General features: G+C 29.3%; 1 protein-coding gene across 2 annotated transcripts in view; it reads left to right on the top strand.

The window, feature by feature from the left end:
• The window catches only part of LOC107442050 (laminin subunit alpha-1), a 111954-nt gene that overhangs the window by 17309 nt on the left and 71913 nt on the right, over window positions 1-22732 (top strand). For both annotated transcript variants that reach the window (XM_016055506.3, XM_016055505.4), the window contains 4 exons: window positions 17253-17385; window positions 18738-18930; window positions 20770-21012; window positions 22323-22382. In XM_016055506.3, coding sequence (XP_015910992.1) covers window positions 17253-17385; window positions 18738-18930; window positions 20770-21012; window positions 22323-22382 — 629 coding nt within the window. The remainder of the gene's footprint in view (window positions 1-17252; window positions 17386-18737; window positions 18931-20769; window positions 21013-22322; window positions 22383-22732) is intronic.

Here is a 22732-nt window from a genome sequence, read left to right as displayed (position 1 = left end):
ATTTACAATTTAACTTCAATAAAGATAAGTGACAAGGGTGTAAAAAAATGGAGAACAAGAGCTTGAATTATAAGGAAATCGTTCCTCGGAGGGATAAACTAAATGGTCCTATCTTCAAGTTATAAAGTGGATTATCTCCATATAAGAGCAAAAGCCTTCAATAAAAACCTCGAGTGGATACATATCATCTGTCTAAAAGACTGATAACTGCAGAATTGATTGTCAGAACAGTTTTTTACTTTTTTTTTTTCTGAGTTTGCATTCTGTTATGAAGTGTATTGTGTTTTTAATGTTCACTGTCCCAGGGCAAAGTTTGTTTAAAAAATATATAAACATTGTAAAAAGTGAAAGTTTTTTTTAATTGCGAATGTAGAATAGAAACTTTCTATTTTACTTGTGTTAATCAGCATATTCATGATTCTTAAAATGTATGAAATATCACTAAAAATTATTATAAGAGAGTACGCAATGTATTTTTGTTCAGTTAAAGTGATAAAAAAGAAGAAAAAATTAAGACGAAGTTTTGCGTAATTTTTTTCTAAATGCTTTTACATTCATAGCTTATTTTGGGCACGTAAATACGTATATCTTGGCACGAACAATAATTAGCAACATTTTGTTTATTTAAAATGTTTGAAAGTTGAGAAATATCTTGATATTTAATGCATATTAAGTGATACTATTAACATAATGAAGAATGATAAAACACAGGGCTCGAAAAAACTCAGAAATTTTTCCCGTCCCCGAGGACGGCTTGCCCAACAATGTACCCGTCCTCCTTTGAAACTAACCCGTAGCTTCTAAATAAACAAAAATATAATTTTCTCTTAATTATTACAAACATTTATATGAATTGCATAATGAATTAGTAGTTACTAGGATTACATTATACAGTAATAAAAGAAATACTAGATCACTAATAGTAACCTAGTATTTCTTTTATGAAGTAATTTATTTCTTTTATGATAATTATAATTTATTTTGAAAATTATATAAATAATTTAAATGACAAAGGTCAAGTTATCTGGAATGTCATTTAACCGAGGATACTAAGTTTTTTAAATAAATCAAATATGACGTTTACCAGTTCCACAATCAAGCCAATGATTTACAAAGGTTTCTGCACAGAAATCTGAATGAGGTTTTCCATTTAGTTCCCGGGGTTCATCAGGGGTCTGTCCAGACATTTTGTGAAAGGTCCGTTTTTCGTGAAATTGTGAAAAAAATCACTCACATTCTTTCAACCTGGGTCCGCTTTTATGAATTTGTGCTAATAGGGTCCGGTTATTGCAAAACACTTTTTCAAGGAGTTTTTAAATTTTAAATAGATACAATATTATGCTCGGCACTGTGAAATTATAAAAAAAAAATTTAATTTTCAAAAATAAACAGCAATTGCTGCTTCTAAATTAGAGATGCAACTTACAAATATTTGGCATTTAGCCTATACTGCTGAAAGCAGAATATTCATTTCGGACGAATAATAGAAGAATCGTCTGCCGAAGACAAAACTTAATTCGTTTAGTACATCCATCTTTCTTGTTTTCTGCCCTGGGAAGGGTTTATTCGATTTACAAAACAATAATGAAGATAAACAATTTTGTGAAGGGTCCGATTAAAAGAAAAATCATTTTGTGAAGGGTCCGCTTTTAAGTTAAAATATTTTGTGAAGGGTCCGTTTTTATGAAAAGATATTTTGTGAAGGGTCCGTTAACGGACCCAAATTTCTTCTAAACAGACCCCTGTTCATAGTTGCGTTTAACGCTCCTTGTTTAAGACCAGTACGTATTGTGTTTTTTTTTTTTTTTTTTGTAAGTTCATTGCTGAAAAGCCCCTTGTAAGATAACAAAAGTTGAAAATGTATCACGAACATTAACGGGAAAATGGCCTTCCGCGCGGACGTCGGATTCAAGAAATTTGTTGTCCGGGGGGAATTTTTGACGGCCGAGGACGGGCGAATTTTCAGCAAAGTGCTTTGGTAATTATTTTGGTAAAATTAACAATGAAATATTTTTTATGTAACGCGATAAAATTTGTTAATTTAGAGCATGATACTTCAGAGCATGGCATAAGAATCATTAATTCGATTAAATTCGCTTTTCAGTTTTGTATTTTTTATACTAAATGCGTGGTTTACGTGTGTATACTAAATGCGTGATTTTCCAGAAAATCGTTATTATATAAACGGAAAAATTACCAAGTGAATGATCTAAATACCGTATACTTTTACTTTATTAACAACAATTATGTTTTTCTTATTTTTTTTCTTTTCTTTAACCAGAAATGTCATCACCGTACAGCTCGGTCATTTTATTAGAATTCTTTTCTCCAAATAAAAGTACTTTTACTTTTTAGGGAAAATAAGCATTACTCGAAAATTGTTTTCGATATAAGTCTGATATCTTTTTGTTTCATAAAAAAAAAATTAGGAAAAGAAAATGATTTTATAAATTAAAATTTAAAACAAAAACTTTTTTTCTAAAAATGAGCAAAATATTTTGGTTTGCTAAGTATTTTCATGCAGTAGATTTTAAATTACATATGTTTAATTAAAGGTAAAAATATGAACATTCATAAGCTATGTTAATTAATTTTAGATCAAAAATTATAGTAATTTTTAATTATATAAATTCTCAAGCACCAATTTTATTTATTGCAAAGAACTTTTAAAAAAAATATTAAAAGAAAAGAAAAAAAATAGACCGTTACAGGTTATAAATTCCATAATTTTTTTTTTCAATATCCTTTTTATTTTACTGGAATACACTTTCAGAAATGCTATAGAAAAATTTCAATTTTTTTTGGTGCATACTCCAGATTACGTCAATTCGGACGTAAAACGTTGTTTTACTAACCTAAAGCGTTATGAAATTCCATTGCATAATTACTTTAACGTCATACTTATTGATGAATAAATTTGATAAAAGATGACCTGTCAACTAAAAAAATGGCTTTTTAAAGCGAAAACTACTCTCATTGACATTTTCAATTCCAATTAGTTTTTTTAGTAATCTTCATTCGCCATTGTAAATAACTCTGATAACTTTTTGCGCCATATATACAAAAAATTATTTGACAAAAATTCTTAAAAAATATTTAACATGGGTAACGCTACAAAATTAAATGCTTTGAAAATACAGGCAAAATATTTTCAGAAAGTTCAAGTAGAAAGAAGAAAAGAAAAATCTCTTATTGATTATTTTTTATATTTTGATATCAACTTTTATCAAATAGACTGAGAAATAAATAAAAAATGTTATCAGTAAAAAAGAGCATCCATTTCTTCTTCTTGCTTTATTCGTGCTTTGATCTGAGACCTCCACTTTGTGTCATTAAATGTTATCGTAATTCGTAAATATTTTTTCTTTCTTGTGGCATTGAACTTCTATATCTCAGGTGAGTAAGACCCTCTCTTACAAGCGCCGAGTCATCTTTACAACGTTTCCGACTTCTTATCTTGATTATGCGCCTGCACGATCGGAAATCTCTATAAATACTACGTAAAAACTTTTTTTTAATTATTACGTAATCAATTTCGTATACGAAGTTATACATGGAAATTCTTTTTACCCTTCCACGCTATTAAAAACCTTTCATTTCTATACTGGGACTGAACTTTCCTGTTTTTATTTACCTTCCTATCATTGAATTAGATCTGTAAGGTAGGCTCTAGGAATTATATCTAAATTTTAATTAATCGGAATTATATCTAATGTTGTTCAACAAGACTTACGATAATGCATATTTTGCGGGTATCTCCAAAAATAACAACTATTTTTATTAAATTATTACGATATATTTTTTGTAAATTTTGAATAATTTTATATCACAAACTAAAATTTCTAAGTGCCTTCATAATAAAATAAAAATTATTTGCAGAGAAAACAAAATTTTCATTTCACCGTGGACATAAACTATTTGAAAGAAAAAGTATGGTCAAAACTACTAGAATATGGTAAAATTTATCGTGTTTCTGGTTCTAGGCTCTAATGGGAACACCAAAACGTTTGGTAATTTTTATCGAATTGCTTTGGGAATAGTTATGGTGAAATTTATGATAAAATATGGTTTTATAATCTGTCATAAAATTTGGTAATTATGGCAAAATATGGTGATTTTATCATGCTACCTTCTTAGAGGATGGCTTAAAAAGCATTTAATTCGTAAAATTTACTTTTCACTTTTGTATATTTCATTAAATGTGTGGTAATAGGAACTATAATTTTGAAAACTGGAATTTCCGGTAAACTATTGCCACATGGAACGAAAAAATTACTAAATGAATGATTTAGATACCGCATATTTTGGTCTTTAATACCAAAATTATATTGTTTCCTTCCTGCACGCTTAGTGCCCTATTCTTCAACCCTACAAACCCCTTAAAGTCTGTCTGTCCAGGCTTGCTGTAAGGTAAGGGAACTAATAACGCAATTAAATTAAAACTAAAATAAAATTAAAAATGAAATTATTCTAAAAATTTGATTAAATTAAGGTTAAAATTAAAACTAAGTTTAAGATTATGTTTATATAGAGATAACTTAATTTCTTTACTGACACTTATATAATGATAACAAAAAAAAAATGATTTTTCTTTCGCCAAGTTAATATACAACAACTTTGCATTATTATTACTTATACAATTCATTCATTTTGTATTATTACATGGAAAGAAATATTTTTCTCTCTCGGGGTATCACACTTCTCGCATATCTTTTCTTCAGAACTCACCGCTATGTAACTATTGTTGTGCGGTAGAGATTAAACAAATGCGCCGGCACAAAGAACAGTATTTCCCAACAGATGATCCTGAAAAAATAACCGATGAATTGAATCCGTTATTCTTCTTGTAAAAATATTAGTTTTTTGCAGTACAATTTGTCTTTGATACACTCCTTTGGAACTGATTCAATTGTAAATGGTTTGCATGTTTTTATTCCCCCTGCCTTAGAATAAGAACACACAGTGATGATTTTTTCCCCTCTTCTTCTGTGAATGCTGCTTTGAAGTTTGCTAAAATAAATATTGCAACGTTACAAAAGTTACGAATTCGATCACAAATTTCAGTCTACTATGCAGATATGTAGAAAAATTTTCTTAATTCAGGAAAGTTATTTTTACACTTGGAAATATTATTTATACTTGTTTTTTTATCGCCTATATAAGCTACAATATTATATTTTTAAGCTTATCTTGTATAGAAAAAATATTATATTATGTGTTATAAGTTTATAATATTCATAAACATTATTTTATTTTATTTTATAACCGTTGTTGAACAGCCGACCCAATTTTATTGTTTTATGACTACTAATGTTCAACTCCGTAGCCTTGTAATTTTGAACCCAATCCGGAAGACAAGGGAACTCCTGGATCAAATATTGGGAGAAATTTGTTTCGTGGAGGACTTCTTGATGGAGCTAACCCGCATTTGCGTTACATGGAGAGGAAGACCAGAAGAATCTCCCACGGTTAGCCTGACAGCAAGGGGACTCTAAACATCCGTCTACCACTGAGGATATTTCACGTCAGCACTGTGGTCGGTGCAAGCCGGATGCGGAATTCGTATCGAATGGGATTCGAACCTGATTTGCCTCATTGGAAGGCGAACGCTCAATCCCCTGAACCATCGCGGCTCTCATAAGCATTATTGAAAAGACTGAGAAAAAAGAATAGTCAAAACTACCAGAATATGGTAAAATTTAATGTTTTTTCTGGCTCTATGGGAACACAGAAAAGCTCGGTAATTTTTAACGAAGAGCTTTGGTAAAGATTTTTTTTTTAAATTAACAATGAAACATCGTTTTATAATATTTGATAAAATATGATAAATGTAGTAAAATTTCAGTAAACTTATCATGATGCCTTAGAGCTTGACACAAAACCATTTTTTCGTTTAAATTTACTTTCTTGTTTTGTGTTTTTAACTGAATGTGTAGTAATAAGAACTATAATTTTGAAAACCAAAGTTTCCGGTTGACCGTTGCTATAAGAAGGATATAAATACAGTATATTTTAGTTAAAAGCTCTTAAAATCATTTATAAAAGCACGTGTAGACAATTTATCAAACACAAGCTCTTTTTAGTTTTAAATTATTAAAAAATAATTTCCATTTATTTCGTAAGGTACGTTTTTTAAAGAAGTCTATAAAGTATGATTTATCTTTTCTACATAGCTGATTGCATAAAAACCGAATAGAACTACTGTTTTATATCCCGTATGACTGCCTCGATTTGAATGTAGGATTTGAATGACATGAAACCCGAAACCGGAAATACTGCGCTAAAAGACGAACAGTCCGGTTGATTAGTTAACTTAAATAATCGACACGCAGTCTACGTAAACTAATCAAATGGAAATTTATATTCAGTCTGATAAATTGTACAAATCTTTTATTTTTATTTATTTATTTATAAGCAATGATAAACATAAACTTTCAAAAATGGCTTAGGCTATTTAGAAAAGTTATAAAAAAGGCAATGGAGCTTCAAATATTTTAAAATCTTCAAGAAGCTGAATTGCTCTTAAATCTGTTCAATGATGTTCACTTTTTATTTTTGAGTGCGAAAAGTTTCCTGATTTCTTTCAAACAGCTTCCTTATCTACGAGCATATTTGTTGCATATATGTTTCATAAATAATAATTGACTGTCTTGAATCACATAGATATACAAATTCTATACAAATCATTAATTAGAAAAATAAAATATAACAAAATTATTTATTTTCTTTGTCTAAAATAATTATTCCTTTAAGTGGAGAACAGAATCGATGTAATTTCTTTATTTTGCATTTTTTGAGATTATTCACTACTAATTTTTTGTTATGAGTAAGCTAGGAGTTTTAATAATTAGTTTACTAAGAGTTTCCGTTTCTCGAGTTGAAAATTTCATTTTTAAGTTTTCTTCAAATTAAAAATGTTTAAATATTATTGAAGATATACTTTCAGCTGCATATATTTCGAAACAAACATTTTATACCTCTTTTTTAAGGAAAGTATCTTTTTCAGAAGAAGTTGCTTCTCTTACGATATGGCCTGAATCTTTGCTTTTCGCTCCAAATAAGGTTTGTTAAGAAAAGAATCATTTTCACCAGCCCGCATGTATAAAGAAAACCAGTATTTCTTCCATTAATATTTCTTGCACATCATCACATCTCAGAATTTCGTTCAACTCTATAAGAAGTGCTCAGGGATGATTTTACAATAAATTCTTTCCATTTTCTCGAATAATAGTTCAATGCCCCTTTTTAATCCCTGAAATTTAAATCTTTTAATAAAAGCAGTATAAAAGTATATTGAGTTTTGATGCATTGTAATCAATTGGATTAAAAAAAATAGATATAATTAAAGTCGAAATTAGAGTTTTAAAGAATCTAGAAATTTATTTTATTATAAAAGTACATTATGCATGTTTATTTAAAAGTAAATTTTTTTTCAACAGAAGTAAAGGTTGTTTGTTCTTTATTGTAAAGGCATTACGTTTTAGAAAATAATTTCTTTAAACGAAAATATTTTGTGAAAATAATATTTTTTTCTTCTTATTTCAATTCAAGTTATTCTATAAATTTCTTATTGTTTAAAATCTAATGCACGACAAAATGAAGGACGTACATTTTTTTCAAATATGCTAAAGGAAACTTTTTTTTCAATCTTTGTTGTCATCAACCTAAAACTATTTCTCGTTTATATACATGTAGTAGAAAATTTCTTTTTCTGGGTAAAATGCTCGTACGGTTAAGAAAAGTGTGGAAATGAAAAATATTGAAGAAAATTAAAACGTGAGAATAAAAACTAATTTTATAATTCTTTTTTTTTTTTTTTTTTTAATATAACACCCAAAATATTTCCATTAAAAAAATAGAAAAACAGGTATGCACAACTTTAATTATTACTGAAGACACCCTTACAAAATGAATATACAAACTACAGTGTTGTCAATAGATAGAGAAATATCCGAGTTTATGGTGTTACGTAAGGAAAATATATATTTAGATTTAAAAAAAGCTCTTTGATTTCAAAATAGATCCTTGTGTTATGTAGATCGTTACTGAAACAGATTGGGAATCCTTGGATTAGTGAGTAACATTTTTCGACAATAACAATAATTGGTTGTGATAATAATAAGATCCTTGTACCAGATATTATTCATTATTTTAATGCATTATATTAATGCACTAAAACACTAATTGGCAACAGAATTTTTTCTGTGCTCTAACAAGAGAATGTCTATAAAACAAAGCTATATAACATTATTTTCTGACCATATGGTTGACAATATTTCCTTATCTAACTTTTTCTTTGTTACTTAAGTTTTATTTTTCCACCTACGTTTATAGAAACGGAAGCGAAACTCAAGGCTTTTCTGCATGATAAGAATCCAAAAGTAACATGAAATAAAACCACCTGAATGTCGCAAGCAAGGCAGGTAGGTTTATGTCATGCCCATATCAGGGATAGTAGGTTGGTTGTTGGTGGAAGATTAACAGGTTCTTCACACATCGCCATGTAGGCGGGCGATGTGGACTTGTTTTTGTATATAATGAGAGATGAGGGGGCCCCTGGGGTGCAAGACTCCCTATTGAAATCAACAAGACATCTGTTGTAATTATTCGTTAATTAATAGTGTAAATAAAAAGAAATGGATTGATATCTTTATTGAAATGTTTAGGAGACCAGAACATTTAAGAAAGATGCTTATTTTGTGAATATTGTTGCATTTAGACATATTTTTTAGTTATTTATCTGGAATAATTGTATAATTAATAATCAAGTTTATCATTATTATTATTGATATTGATTCTAATTCGGAATGGGTTGAACCTCATTTTGTACAAAATAAATAAATAAACAGATAGAATCACTAAAAAATTATATTCCGTAGTTTTTCTCTGCACATTCTATCTTTTTACGTTCATTTATGGAAGTAATGTTTATTATTTCTTTTAAATCTAGTAGAATTATTGGCTTTCTATTGGTGTGCAAAATATTTCTAACAAGCAAGATTGAGATGTCACAAAAATAAGGTTTCGGGATGTCGAAAGAAAAATCATTCAGAAAACGTAACACCTCCGTACCTCGCCAATCGCATACCACATTAAAAACTCAACTTTTTTTAATATTTTGGGAATAATCTGTTGAGAGTAGTCTGTCACCCAAATATAGAAACTTTAAAGAGAAGGGAAGTTTGTAAACATTGTTCTATTTTTACTAGTAAAACTCTTCGCTTAGTTCATTAAAGGGGTTAATGCTCTAGTCTAAATCAAGCTAAATGCATATTTTTGCCTCTTTCTTAAGAACAACTTTGGCGATATAGTTCAGTATTTGAAAAATTTATTTGCCATATCAATTTCCTCCTTTTTCTCAATTTTTTTTTTAAATGTCAAGGCATTTACTAGATTGACTCTTTACTTTCTTTTATATGAAATAAATTTCCTTAATAACAAGTAATAACACCTTTAAACGTCGAAGATTTTAGCCATTGAGTAGAAGATAATTCATTTTTTAAGTCAGTATATATACAATTTTGTTATTTTACTTCTTTGTTTCATGAGAATAATCGATTTGCAACTGAGACATTCACTTAAGATGCTTACAGTTCTTATATCATCCATCAATTGTTTATCAAAAAAATTAACATCACCTTTTTTTTGTCTCAAAAATTAGTAATGTACATAATTGTTACCAAATACTTAATAATATGTTACTACTAATGTGTAATGCAGTGATTTATTATGAAAATTTCAGATTATCTCTACTAAATTATTATTATTTTTGAAGCTAACTTTCTTCCTCGATTAAAAAAAGAAAAGAAAATCCATTTTTTACTGAACATAAAACCCTATGTCTAGTTCAAAGAATTTTATTTTCGCAGAATGGAAATATTTGAACACATGAATTGTTTGTGAAAACTGAATCAAAATTAAAAATTAGTATTTATAAGTCATGTCTTTCTTTGCATTATAGTTCGAAATAAGTATCATAAACTCGATTTTTGTTGTTATTTTTGCAAAGCTAAAATTCAAAATTCCTCAAAAAGACATAAAACTCTTTCAACATTAAATTATTAATTACTAAATGAAAAGTAATTAACATTAATGTTGCTCATTTAGTATGTGATTTTTTAACTTTTTTTAATTTTTTAAATGAACCCCTGCATGTTGTATTTTGAAAGGTATTACCAACATTAAATTTTTTGCTTTATTTCTTGCAGAGCTAATATTTTATATTTCATTCTTGAATTATATCTAAAACTGTTTTAAAAAAAACTATCTATCTATATTATATAAAACGCTAATACGTATGTATCAATAAAACCGATGATATTTCTTTTCTCGCGTTGGCAACAGTTTTCATTCTTAATTGATGGGCTTCGGCGCGCAAGAGCACGTAGTGAGCATCATATGGCTAATCTACATTATATAAAACGCTAATACGTTTTTATCGATAGGCTTCGGCGCGCAAGAGCACGTAGTGAGAATCATATGTCTAATCGGGTGAATTCTCATCGAATTATCAAAAAATTTCTCACAAAATTATCTTCATCGAAGCCGATGCTTTACATCCGGCGTTCAGTACTATTTCATATTGTTTTACAACACATGGTTTTAGCCCTCTGGTGGGAAAGATTTTAAAACAAAACTTACAACAGTCACTTTTCTCAACAACTGAAATTTAGAATAGTGTGATTAAGAAAAATATGTGAACTGTTTGCAATTTCAAATTGATATTGAAATGCACAGGTGTAGAATTTTCTACAGTGAAAAGTTTTCGGAACTTCAGTGTTCAAAAAAGTATACAAAAGCTAGACGTTAAGAACGTATCCAATGAGCGAGTAAAGCGAGCATCGGATTGCAAAGCAATCCAAAATGAACTGCGAAAGCAGTTCCGAGGGTTCGCGAGCGCCAGCGAGCAGGGGGCGAAGCCTCCTAGTATAGTATTAAATTACTACTTGTTATTTAAAAGAAAACTATTACATGTTTTTATATGTTCGAATATAATTATTGCAATAATAACTAGTGACAATAGGCCTACACTGGAAAAAAAGGGTTGAATTTACAGAAAAAAAGAAACTGTCAGCTGGTTGGCCAGTGTAAAACTGTTTATTTCAAAGTAAAATGCTGTTGAAGAGATGCTTGTCTTTTAAGCAGATAAGTAATATTATTTTTCACAAAAAACTCTATTATTTTCTTAAAAAAAAGAAAAATTTTGTAAAATAACTATTTCAGCATTTTAGTTGATGCTAGCCCAGAGCAGCATTTGTACGGCCAGTTGACGCTAGGATTTTAACCTGGGTCATCTCATTAGGAGACGAGCGCCTTAACCCCTGAGCTACCGCAGCTCAAAAATTGCAGTACGAAGAAAAATCACTAACTTTTTTTTTTAATCGTAAAAGTCTTACTTTTGAAATAACGTTTAAAATTGTAGTATAAAAGTGCTTGGCAATTTAAATTGCCAAAAAACTATGTTTATAAAAACATTATAATCCAGAGGCGTATAGATATGACTATAAAATTGAATTGCAGTTTTACTTATATGATGATCAAAATCATAAAACAATTGCTGAAAAATAACGGCACGTTAAGAAAATAATCATAAAATGAATTGAGAAAAGTAAAATTATCGTACAGTACGCAAAACTGCATGGCAAAAACTGTAATTTGAACTGACGGTTTTTATCCGTTTATGATTAGGATATAAAACAGAGAAAAACCGTTTTGTCAACAAAACAGTTTTTAAAGTCAAAAATTAAACAGTTTGTAAATTTAAATTCAAAAGTGTATTGACTTATACAAATTAAAGTTAAATTAGAGAGCGCAAAATTTTGCGATATCTAGAATAATATATTCTAATTTTTAACCGTATAAAAAAATTCTTTTTTAAATTTCTCTGTGTCTTTTTCGAGAATAGATAATGAAATTGATAAATTCGTGTGTCCGCTTGTTTATCTGAAGTAGTCAACATTGAGTGAATTGTTGTTTATGAGTAATTACACACGAGCCGGATTTCCGACTATCATCTGTCACAAGCGAAAAAGAGTTCTAATATTTCTTTTACGAAATTTTTCACGACTCCTTATAATAAGGACTTTGAATGCTGTCCGAGAACAGGACTGACATTTATTGTTAATTGTATATTTAGATATAACATTTAAATATTTATCAATAGTTTTTATTAAAATTATTAAAGTATACGAGAACAATTCATTGAAAATCTTTACTATATACTACTATATATTCTGTAAATAAGATGTGGGTTAGATTAAGCTTTTATTTTATTAATAGTAAGAGGAGGGGTGGGTAACATATATGCACTTTTTTTTTTTAATATTTACTCTTATAAATTGTCAGAAACAATTTTTTGCTATAAAAAGTTTAATATTTTTATTGCAATTAGCTGTAAATGCATTCTATTTTGTTTGAGAGCAGGGGTGTTGTATCTTGGATTAATTTGAACTTTATTTATTTTTTTAACTTTGAAATAAATTTGGGAAGATTTCTGTATTGTAATTTGTGTCAGAATTACCGCTAATTCTAGTCAACTTCCAGGCAGCGTCACGCCGGAGACTAGAAAAAAGAAACTTGTAACCAAACCCAGGCAAACTACTTCATTTCTATTTAAAAAAATCAAGTTTAAGATTCATTTGGCACCATGACGATTTTAGTTGGCGCGACAGATTACCGTCATGAAAATATCTCAGTTAATTCAAATAATGGAATATACATTATACATTTGTCCATTAATATTTTCTTTATTTTAAGTGTGTATAAATGTTGTCATACGCTTAGTAAAATTTATTAATTGAAACAAATAAACTTTTCCTTAAGAAGAAGCCATTGTTTCTCGAGATGCAAAAACTACCTCGTACTCTGGAGTATTAAAAGAAGTGAAGATTTTTAATCAAATAAGCTTTCATCAAGTTAAATTATGGTGTGTTATAAATCACAAAGTAGTTTTTTGAATTTCGTTGTTAAGCAAGTTTTACTAATTAATTAGTTAGCGAATTTTGTGAACTGATCGTAAAGACATTGTACCCAGTTGAACACTGAAGTTAAGCATCACAAGCTGCGGTCAGTAAGCGGGTGGGCGACTACTTTGATCAGCCTGAGTAGGGATCGAGAGTGCGCGAAATCGGTCCTCGTTAAATTGTTCCACCGTAAAGTGCTCGACTTCGAGCGCTGGTCCTCAAAACGTACGTACTATAAGAACGTACTTTAAGAACGTGCGTGCACTGTAAAAAATTCCGGATTGAATTCCGGTAAAAAGTATCAGCACTCATGGAACAAAATATCTGATATACCGTTATTTTTACAGTAATGATTCACGTAAAATCCCTGAATCATTTTATTAAATAAATATTACTGTAAAAATTACGGTTTAATATTGTACGGTAAAAAAGGATTTTACTGTAAAATGCATTTTATAGATGTGCACCCAAAGTGCCGATACTTTATATTGTAATTTCATCTTGAATTTTTTATAGAGTATAGGTATCTAAAAATATCTATATAGGTATCTAAAACTATTTGTATAGCTATCTATAACTATCTTACTTATCTATCTAGGAAACTAAATTCTTTTTTCCCTACCATTAAATGAAAAGTTAGATATAGGACTTTAAAAAATTATTTTGTCACTTTGAAACAAATGTTATGAAATTTGAGAAGAGTCCTTATTTTGGATATCCATGCATTAATAATTTTCATTTAAAACTTATTAAAAAAAACTTTATAATATACATTTAATGTAGTTTTATCATTGAAAAAAATATTAGGTTTTATTAAAAAATATTAGGTTTTATTATGATTCGACAAAATTTCCAAAAATGAATCAATTTTAAAAATAAAACCCTGCATTAATGTTTAAAATTTTAATTTTATTAGCTTGAAACATTTTTCACATCTGATGAATAAGGGTAAAAAAATGTGAGAAACAGTCACGCAAGTACTATTAATTTGCATGAAGTCTTATTGAAGAATTTTCATCCTAAATTTGATATGTATAATAATAAATTGATATGAATAATTTTAATGCATGAGTGAAAAATTAATTAAATATAATCAAATTTTTAATAGAAAACTATTATTTATAAAATAACATTGTTTTAAATTAATTTTAAATTTAATCTATGCTATTTTATGTATTTGTATGTATATCTATTATTGTAATTTTCTTTAGCAAATTCTTAAGACTCAAGGGCGCTTTTTCATTACACGACACGATAACGACAAAACGGATCCGATTGTCGGCGAACGACAGAGGGTCAAGTAAAATACATGGTCAGCAACGGAGGGCTTTTTCACTCACCGATACGATAACGATTATGTCGTATCCGACAAGGCGATATCGTTTGTCGGAATCGAATGTCGGTTAGGCAAGCAAATTTCTCCTCAAATCGTGGCGATTTTATTAGTTGTTGTGTATCTTTCCTGTTTTATCTCCTCTTTTGATATCATTATTTTATTCTTTTAATCAATTTTAATCTTTTATTAGATCAAGTCAAATGTAAAATTTGAAAATAAAAGTTTTATATAATTTATTCTCATGTCTGGTTATAAATTTTTAATTTTATGAAGTTGCATTTTTTACATTATAGTGGGGTTGAAAGACTTAAACAATCATAAAAGTTTCATTGAAAATATTTATAAATTCATTATATGCTTTAATGAAGAGATGGTATTTTGTATAATAGTAATGGTTTGATAAGAAGGCAAATAAAGACCATTATGCATTTCAAACAGAACTCGATCTAACTACTGGTTTCTGCTTGATTGAATAATAAAAAGTCTGCTCCCTGATTCAAGGGAAAAATTTTTTTGAAACATGGTAGAGCGGCTTCATAAGATAAATTTGATAAAGCTCATTTAAACAATCATCTAAAAAGATTATTCTAAAGGAAACTAATATTTTAATTCGATTTTGAAAAAAACGTTGATACTTTAAAACATTTAAAGAATTTAAGTAATGTTAAGTGATTACAGACGCAAGTTGGCGAGCAGACGCCAACTCAAAAGTCATATAAAAATTATTCCTCATTAACATCATTCTTGTTCTTGGTTTCTCTCATTCGGACGTAATTAAAAAATTTATTTGGGACTTTTTGTAGCCTATGGAAATGCACATAAAAATCTTCTTCAACATATCTTGCCTCATTTATTTCGTGCGTACTTACGTTGTTGCAGAAGTTGCGACAATAAAGGCTGTAGATTAGCAGCACTTAAAAACCGCCAAATCTGTAACTGCGGTGGCGTTAATACGTAAGTACCATTTCGTGCACCCAAAAACGTTTCTGCACTGCTAGCTTTTTTCTTCTAAAATAAAGTAAGAAGTTTGAGACGACGATTATCATCCGGCATATTTAAAGTTTGCAGAAAAAAATCACAGCAGAACACAAGCAACTGCTCACTTGTTGGGTCTTTGTGCCAACTAAATTAAATGAATGCCAATTTACGATACTACAAATAATTTTATCAAAAAAATAACATATTTTATTTCTTAAGCATTTTAGAACACAACAACATTTATTATATATCTAACTCCGTTGCCAAAACGAATTCAAAACTAAAACTTATAATTTTTCAAAACACGTTCAAATAAATTATTTAAATTTTATGTCTCTACACACTCAAACTCAATACATTGAATGAACAAGAATTTCTACTTCTCGGACTAACGATATCGGACAAGTGAAAAAACAATTGCTTGAACGATCCGGCAACGACATTGTCGTTCACACATTTGTCGTCCGAATTTGTCGGTATCGTGTCGTGTAATGAAAAAGCGCCCTCACGTTATGCAAAAGGAAAAGAAGTTATTTTATTACGAAAGTCAACGGAAAAATAGCCTGTCATTAGAGGCTTCAAGCAATTTATTTCCCTATTTCCTTCCAATAAATGGCGCCCTTTCAATTTATTGATAGCGTAAATAACTTTTCAAGTACTAGTTTGATTAGCAATGTATTAATGTGATTAATTTGATCAAATGCGTCATACGCGTTTTGCTTAACTTGCTTCAGAAATGACCATGAATTTGAATATTACATTAATTTATCACAATCGATTTTTTTTCTTTCTCTTTTTCTCTTATTCTTTTTAGAAACACACAATTAATTTATTGTAAAGAATAAATAAGGATAAAATGTATTTGTAAAATATATTATATATCTATTTATATTTGTAAAATTATTTTATATATATTATATTCAATATTTGTAAAATTCATCACAGTCATTCAAAGAAATGGAAGGGGGAAAAGGGGGGGGGGCACACACTGTAAAAAATTCAGGATGAAATTACGGTATATGGTACTGGCACTTTGGTTTTAATCATCGGTAAAATCCATTTTACTGTACTATTCATTTTTACCGTGAAATATTTATATCGCAAATTGTACAGTAATATTTATTTAATTAGAGTGATTCAGTGATTTTACGGTTAAGTATTACTGTGAAAATTATGTTATATGTTGTTCTGTAACATATTCCGGTAAAAATGGATTTTACGAAAAAAACACACCGGCAGATTGAGAGATAGTACTCTTTTTACAGTAATTTAATCCGGACCGTATTTTTACCATACTTTTGATGCTGATCGTGTTTTTACCGTAATTTGATAGGGATTTTTATACCGTGGGTATGACAACTATGTTCAATATATAGTTAAAATTAAATAAATTATTTAAAAAATATTTTATCTCATTATTTACGAATGTATTTTCTTCTTTACAGAAGAACTTGCATTAAACTTACTGTCAAAAATGATATTTGAAATTGTTTAGTATTTTATATAGATAATTAACTTATAGATAAACTTAGGTTTTATATAGATAAGCTTAAGGTTTGTATAGATAAGCTATACTAATAAGCAACTACACTTTAAAAAATCCCGGACCAAGTTACGGTGTATAGTTTGGCTCAGTAGCTTTAATCACCCGTAAAAATATTATATTGTAAATTTTGCAGTATTATTCATTTAATTGGAGTAATTCAGTGATTTTACAGTTACTGTAAAAATTATGTTACATGTTGTTCTGTAACATGCTCCGGTAAAAATGGTTTTTACGATAAAAAAACACTGGCACGTTGAAAGATAAATACTCTTTTTACTGTAATTTAATCCGGATCGTGTTTTGACAGTAATTTGATCCGGAATTTTTTACCTTGTATTTGACAACTATGTCCAATACATAGTTTAAATTGAATCAATTATTTTAAAAATGTTTTAATTCATTATTTACTAATGTATTTTATTCCTTACAGAGGAACTTACATTGCATGGACTCTTCCCAAATGTTTTCAATCTTGCTGCTAGCTCAGTTATAACAGTAAATGCTACTTGTGGTGAAACTGGACCAGAAGTCTATTGTAAATTAGTTGAACACGTATATTTACGGTAATATTATTTATTTACATCATATTTGTATCACTCTAGTTTGAAAAATATTCGTTTACTAAGATAATCTTGATATTTTATTATAGATTCTTCATTATTTAAGACAATGAACAGTAAATATTTTAAAAAATATCGAAATTCCTTAGTGTAGTAGAAGATGAGATTTGTTATTTATTTTCTTAATTTTTTAATGCATACAAAGCGAAACAAATTATTATTGTTTCGCATTTTTACATAAAAAGTTTCTATGAGTTTTAGTTTTAACAATAGAAATTACAAAAAACTTAAGTATCTTTTTAACGTTGAAAATTGTATGGCTATTAAGTATGGTATTGTTTCAGATGCTAAATTTTGAATTATGCACAAAATGACAAATGTATGAATAAAACTTTCTTCCCTAAATTAAGGGGGAAGGGTGCATTCATTTGACCCAATTTTCAACTTATTCTGGATAATATTTTAGAAGAAATCATTCTTATTTATAAAAATGCTAATTGTGGAAACAGATTTTTAAATTATTCTGAATACCACTTAAGGATGAAAAAAAATATTCGCAGTTAAAAAAATAATAATAATTATTATCATGAAAACTGATTAAAGAGTTCGAAATTATTTTGAATATCTAATATGAAAAAATATACCACTCGTAATTCTACAAATAATGATTACATAAATTATTTGAAGAGATTTCGAATTATTTTGGCTATCATTTCATGTAGGGAAAAATTAAGAAATTTGTTGTAGCATTTCATTTAAAACAGTGGCCACTATTTTAAAAGTGAAAAAAAATGTTTACTTCATATTTTACGATAGGTTGAAAAAACTTAGAAAAGTAAGTTATGCACATTTTTATGCCAATTTAATATACTTAATTTTAAATGACAAAATAAAAAATTTGCAAGAAATCGTCCAAATAGTTTTTGAAAAACAAAAATTTAAAAATACGGCTTTTTGTAAGCAGACTAATGTCGTAAAAAAGAACATTAGTTTTGAGGGGCCCAAACTTTTTTGACCCTTTTCTTGATCGAACTATTGTGACCATATTTTCAAGATTACGCCAACCTCCCAAATATTAGGGCTCAAGAATCCAACTCCGTCGAAATAAATATGTATTTCTTATTCAGAAAAAATACGTGTTTGAGTAACTTAAATTAATAAGGTTAAGTGTTCAAACCATTAAGAATGAGTTTTAGACTTGAAAAGCCGGTCATTAAATTTTGAATAATTAAGGTCTTATTTTTTTCACACTGTTATTTGTAAAGAAAACTAACAAAACAAAAATTACAGCAAATCCATCAAATAATGGTGTTATAGTGTGTTATGAAACTTCACCAAATTAAATGTTATTATAGAGAAAACGAAGCTTCTTTAAGAAATCGAGAATCTCAAGATCAGTGCGGAGTTTGTGATGCAAAGAGCACTAGTCAAGATAAAAAGCATCCAATTGAAAACGCAATAGATGGAACAAATCGATGGTGGCAGAGTCCTACTCTTCAAAATGGAAAACATTATGAATGGGTTACCATTACGTTAGATCTGAAACAGGTAAAGATGCTTCTTTTTCTAGAACATAAATTGCTTCTGAGTGTTTGATTTCAATCGTACAAGGTATTCAGTAGGAACTACTTTAAATACAGGGTGGTTGCAATTAAAGTTTCACTTTGAAATAGTCATAAAAGGAAAACTACTGAAGAAATGTTATCGAACTTGGTAATTTAAAGGAGGTTATAAGAATTTATTTTCCGCCAAAAAAATAAAAAATTAGAAACTCATTACCAGCGATAAATGACTCTGATGCAAGATTGTTAAACAACATAAGACCAGAAGAGACAGGTTTAAAATGTATTTAATCGTTTCTTAAACGTGTTACAAATCATGTTCAGTGTGACTTTCACAATTTTCCAAAAACAAATTAAATCGTATTACTGCATTCTCAACAGTAGCTCTTAGTATAAGGAAAGCGAAAGATTGTCCAATGCGAAGGATTGAGCCGTGCGAGGCTCAGGGGATAGAGCGCTCGCCTCCCAATGAGGTGACCTGCGTTCGGTTCGATCCCAGGGACAGCTGGTCGATTCGATCTCCGCACCCGGCTCGAATAAATAAAAATAAGAAGTTCCGACAGTATACTGCACGCTTCGTATTGCTTTCTCCACTGCTAATGTAACAACCTTTCCGATTTTCATAACAGCAGATTCCCTTCCCCTCCTACTTGCAACAACAAAGTAAATTAAATTCCAATCTTTATTTCGTTTAACAATATTGAACACAGCTTGATTCCTTCCCCTGGTAATTTCTTCCCCCTCTTTAACTTTTTTTTCGGCGGAAAATAAATTTTTATTTTGGCGAAAAATAATTCTCCTCTAAACTATTACCAAGTTCAATACCATTTGGTGCAGTAGTTTTTCTTTTATAACTATTTCAAAGTGGAGCTTTAATTACAACCATCCTGAAGAAGAATCCTTTTCAAAAATGAAGTGAAAAAAAATTACGGTCATTATGGGAAGACATTAGGTATCTCAAACTAATATCCAAGCGGAAAAATGAAACTATTGAAATTTATCGAATCAGTTGGAAGTTTGCTCTTAAAACATCAAGACTTCTTTGTTTTCTGGAGAAATCAAAAAGAAATTGAAAACGATTATTCAAAACAACTCCAAGCTCCATATGGCAATGAAATTGGTTTTAAAATTTCACAAAGTGCTTTCCTTTCTAGTGATTCGATACATTTCTGTACCGTTCTCGCTTAAATATTAATTTGAGACCCTTTATGTGTATACTTTTTAACATTATTTTCAACAAGAGTTGTAAAAAACCTTTATTAAGGGCAGTCATTATGGACTATACAAGTAAATAATACAGGAATGAACTTGGATTTCAAACATGCTTTTTTTTCATATTTTAAAGAACCTATTTAAGAAAAAAATAATGCTTAATATGTCTGAATAATAAACATTGAAACAGTTTGATTTCGGACGAGTGATACATTGAAATGGTTAATTTTGTCAGCAATGCGAAACTAACTAATCGGGACAAAAAAAATTAAACGATCTGGGATATAAGACTTCCTTTTGTAAGTATACTTAGAAAACCATAAAAACCATGCTAAACCATAGTATTGTTCAAATTATCCATTTATGATTCAACCATATTATAGTTCAAAGGTACGGATAGTAGGGTTGAATCTTTAAAAAGAAAATATTCTAAGAGGTGTATTGAGATGTTTTTAGTTCCAAAATTATCAATTTATTCGCAAATTCTGCTTATGAAAATGAAATCTTTAAGCAATTTCAAGAGTAAAAACAAATCCAGACATAAAAAGTTAGTTTAGTTGACAGGGCTTCTGACAACTTAAGAATTAAATTCTTTTTTGTTTCATTCTTATAGGTATACCAAATAGCTTATGTGATAGTCAAAGCAGCCATTTCTCCACGCCCAGGCAATTGGATTTTGGAAAGGTCATTGGATGGAATTATTTACCAACCATGGCAGTATTATTCCCTAAGTGACAAAGAATGCTGGGACGTCTATGGTATCAAGCCAACTGTTGGTAAACCGCATTACAGGGCAGATGACGAAGTTATTTGTACATCCTACTATTCGAAATTGAATCCTTTGGAAAATGGAGAGGTGAGTATTGTATTTTAATCTATATTTTCTCCGTTCACACTTAATGTATAAAACTTTCTGCACTTTCAATAATAATTGAAAGTGCTTTGAGAAATTGAAAAATTACTTATGTATTACTTTTGATATTCTGATATCATTACATATTTATAAATTGGGATGCTCTTTATTTTAATGGATGCAGCCCTTAAAGACAGAGAGATTTAACATTTTCACCTACCATCCCGCACGTAGTTAATACGAAGCAAGCATACGTAAACGGTCAAAGTGATACGTGATGGTGGGTGGTAGAATTTATCCCAATGCTTTAAATGAACTCTAAACCGGGTCCCTGAAAGTGTGACAATATTCCATTAATTTTGAGGCAACCATTGATGTTTTTAGGAATAGATCTTCCACAGTATGGTTTAGGCGGTCCTGGATGTGCTCCGGAGATGCTGGAAAATGCTAAATCTCTGTAATGTCATGTTGTACAAACGTGCTATTTTACGAAAGCACCCATCGATGAGCAGTGCGTCATTGTATGCTTTCTGTGATCAGAGAAAAATCAAATTGCAGACATTCACTGTAGTCTGATACCGCATTGATTAAAGAAGATGGAAAAATTGGAGTTAAAGTTTTGAGTTGGTTGTACAAGTTTGATTTCCACTGAGTACAAAAACTTACCTCACTATTACAGAACTTTATTTGTGACTTTTTTCTACAACTACATACAAGCTGAGTGGGAAAAAGAAATAATGTGTTAAAAAGACAAACAACCATTTTAATATTTAAACGAAATGCCGGGTGTTCCAAAAATGACCGATGGCTTGAAAAATCAATCAAGAAAAAGATAGAAGATGGGAATATACGGTTTTTTTGCGTTCTGCATCGGAAAATATGTATAACCCTATTTGTATAAATATATTTTAAAAAAGACAGCGTAAAAGGCAACAAAAAAAGAATTTAAAAATTAAAAAAAATAATAAAAAAATAAATTGCCCTTTACGCTGCCTTCCAATTAAAAAAACTAAAAAGACAGACAACAGTTTCAGTACTATAAGAAATACCGGCAGTGCCAAAAATGATCGACGATTTGAAAATGAAATAGAAAAACGGGAGAAGATTCTCACCAGCTTTCAAAATTAGTTGCAAACTTTTTCAATAGATGATGCTGTCAACTCTAAAGTTAACTGGTTATAGTGGATCAAATAAGGCACATATTCTTCGCTAATTTTAAAGGAAAAGTGAAATCAGTCTTAGTAAAATTAAGCTTGAATTCTGATTTATTATTCAAGAATTCTTCTCCTAACATTAATTTTTCTTTCTTCCAGATTCATACATCCCTTGTTAATGGCAGACCTGGTGTGGATGGTCCCAGTAGTAAATTAATGGTATGTTATCGATACAAAAAAGAGCTTACTGGAAAAACGTTTAACATTACATTTTGAAAGGAATTGAAGTCCTGGTTCAGAAACACATTATATCATCTGTAAAAATGCGACATTTATTTATCTCGAAAAAAGGGTGGATTTCAATGAAAAATATGATAACGCAATAAAAAGACTTACTGCGTTTTTCTACAAAGTTCTTCACTTCATTGCTTTTCTTTGGCATTGCTTTCATTAAAATTCAACAAAATGTCCCTTAATGAGTTTTCGCGCGAAATTCTTCACTTTATTGCTTTTCTTTGGCATTGCTTTCATTCAAATTCAATAAAATGTCCCTTAATGAGTTTTCGCGC

The sequence above is a fragment of the Parasteatoda tepidariorum genome, chromosome 9, assembly GCF_982258835.1.
Source record: "Parasteatoda tepidariorum strain Cologne lab strain chromosome 9, Ptep-v5.0, whole genome shotgun sequence".
NCBI classification, from domain to species: domain Eukaryota; kingdom Metazoa; phylum Arthropoda; class Arachnida; order Araneae; family Theridiidae; genus Parasteatoda; species Parasteatoda tepidariorum.
Note: the sequence above shows the minus strand (reverse complement) of the source record. Positions and strands in the feature narration are given on the sequence as shown.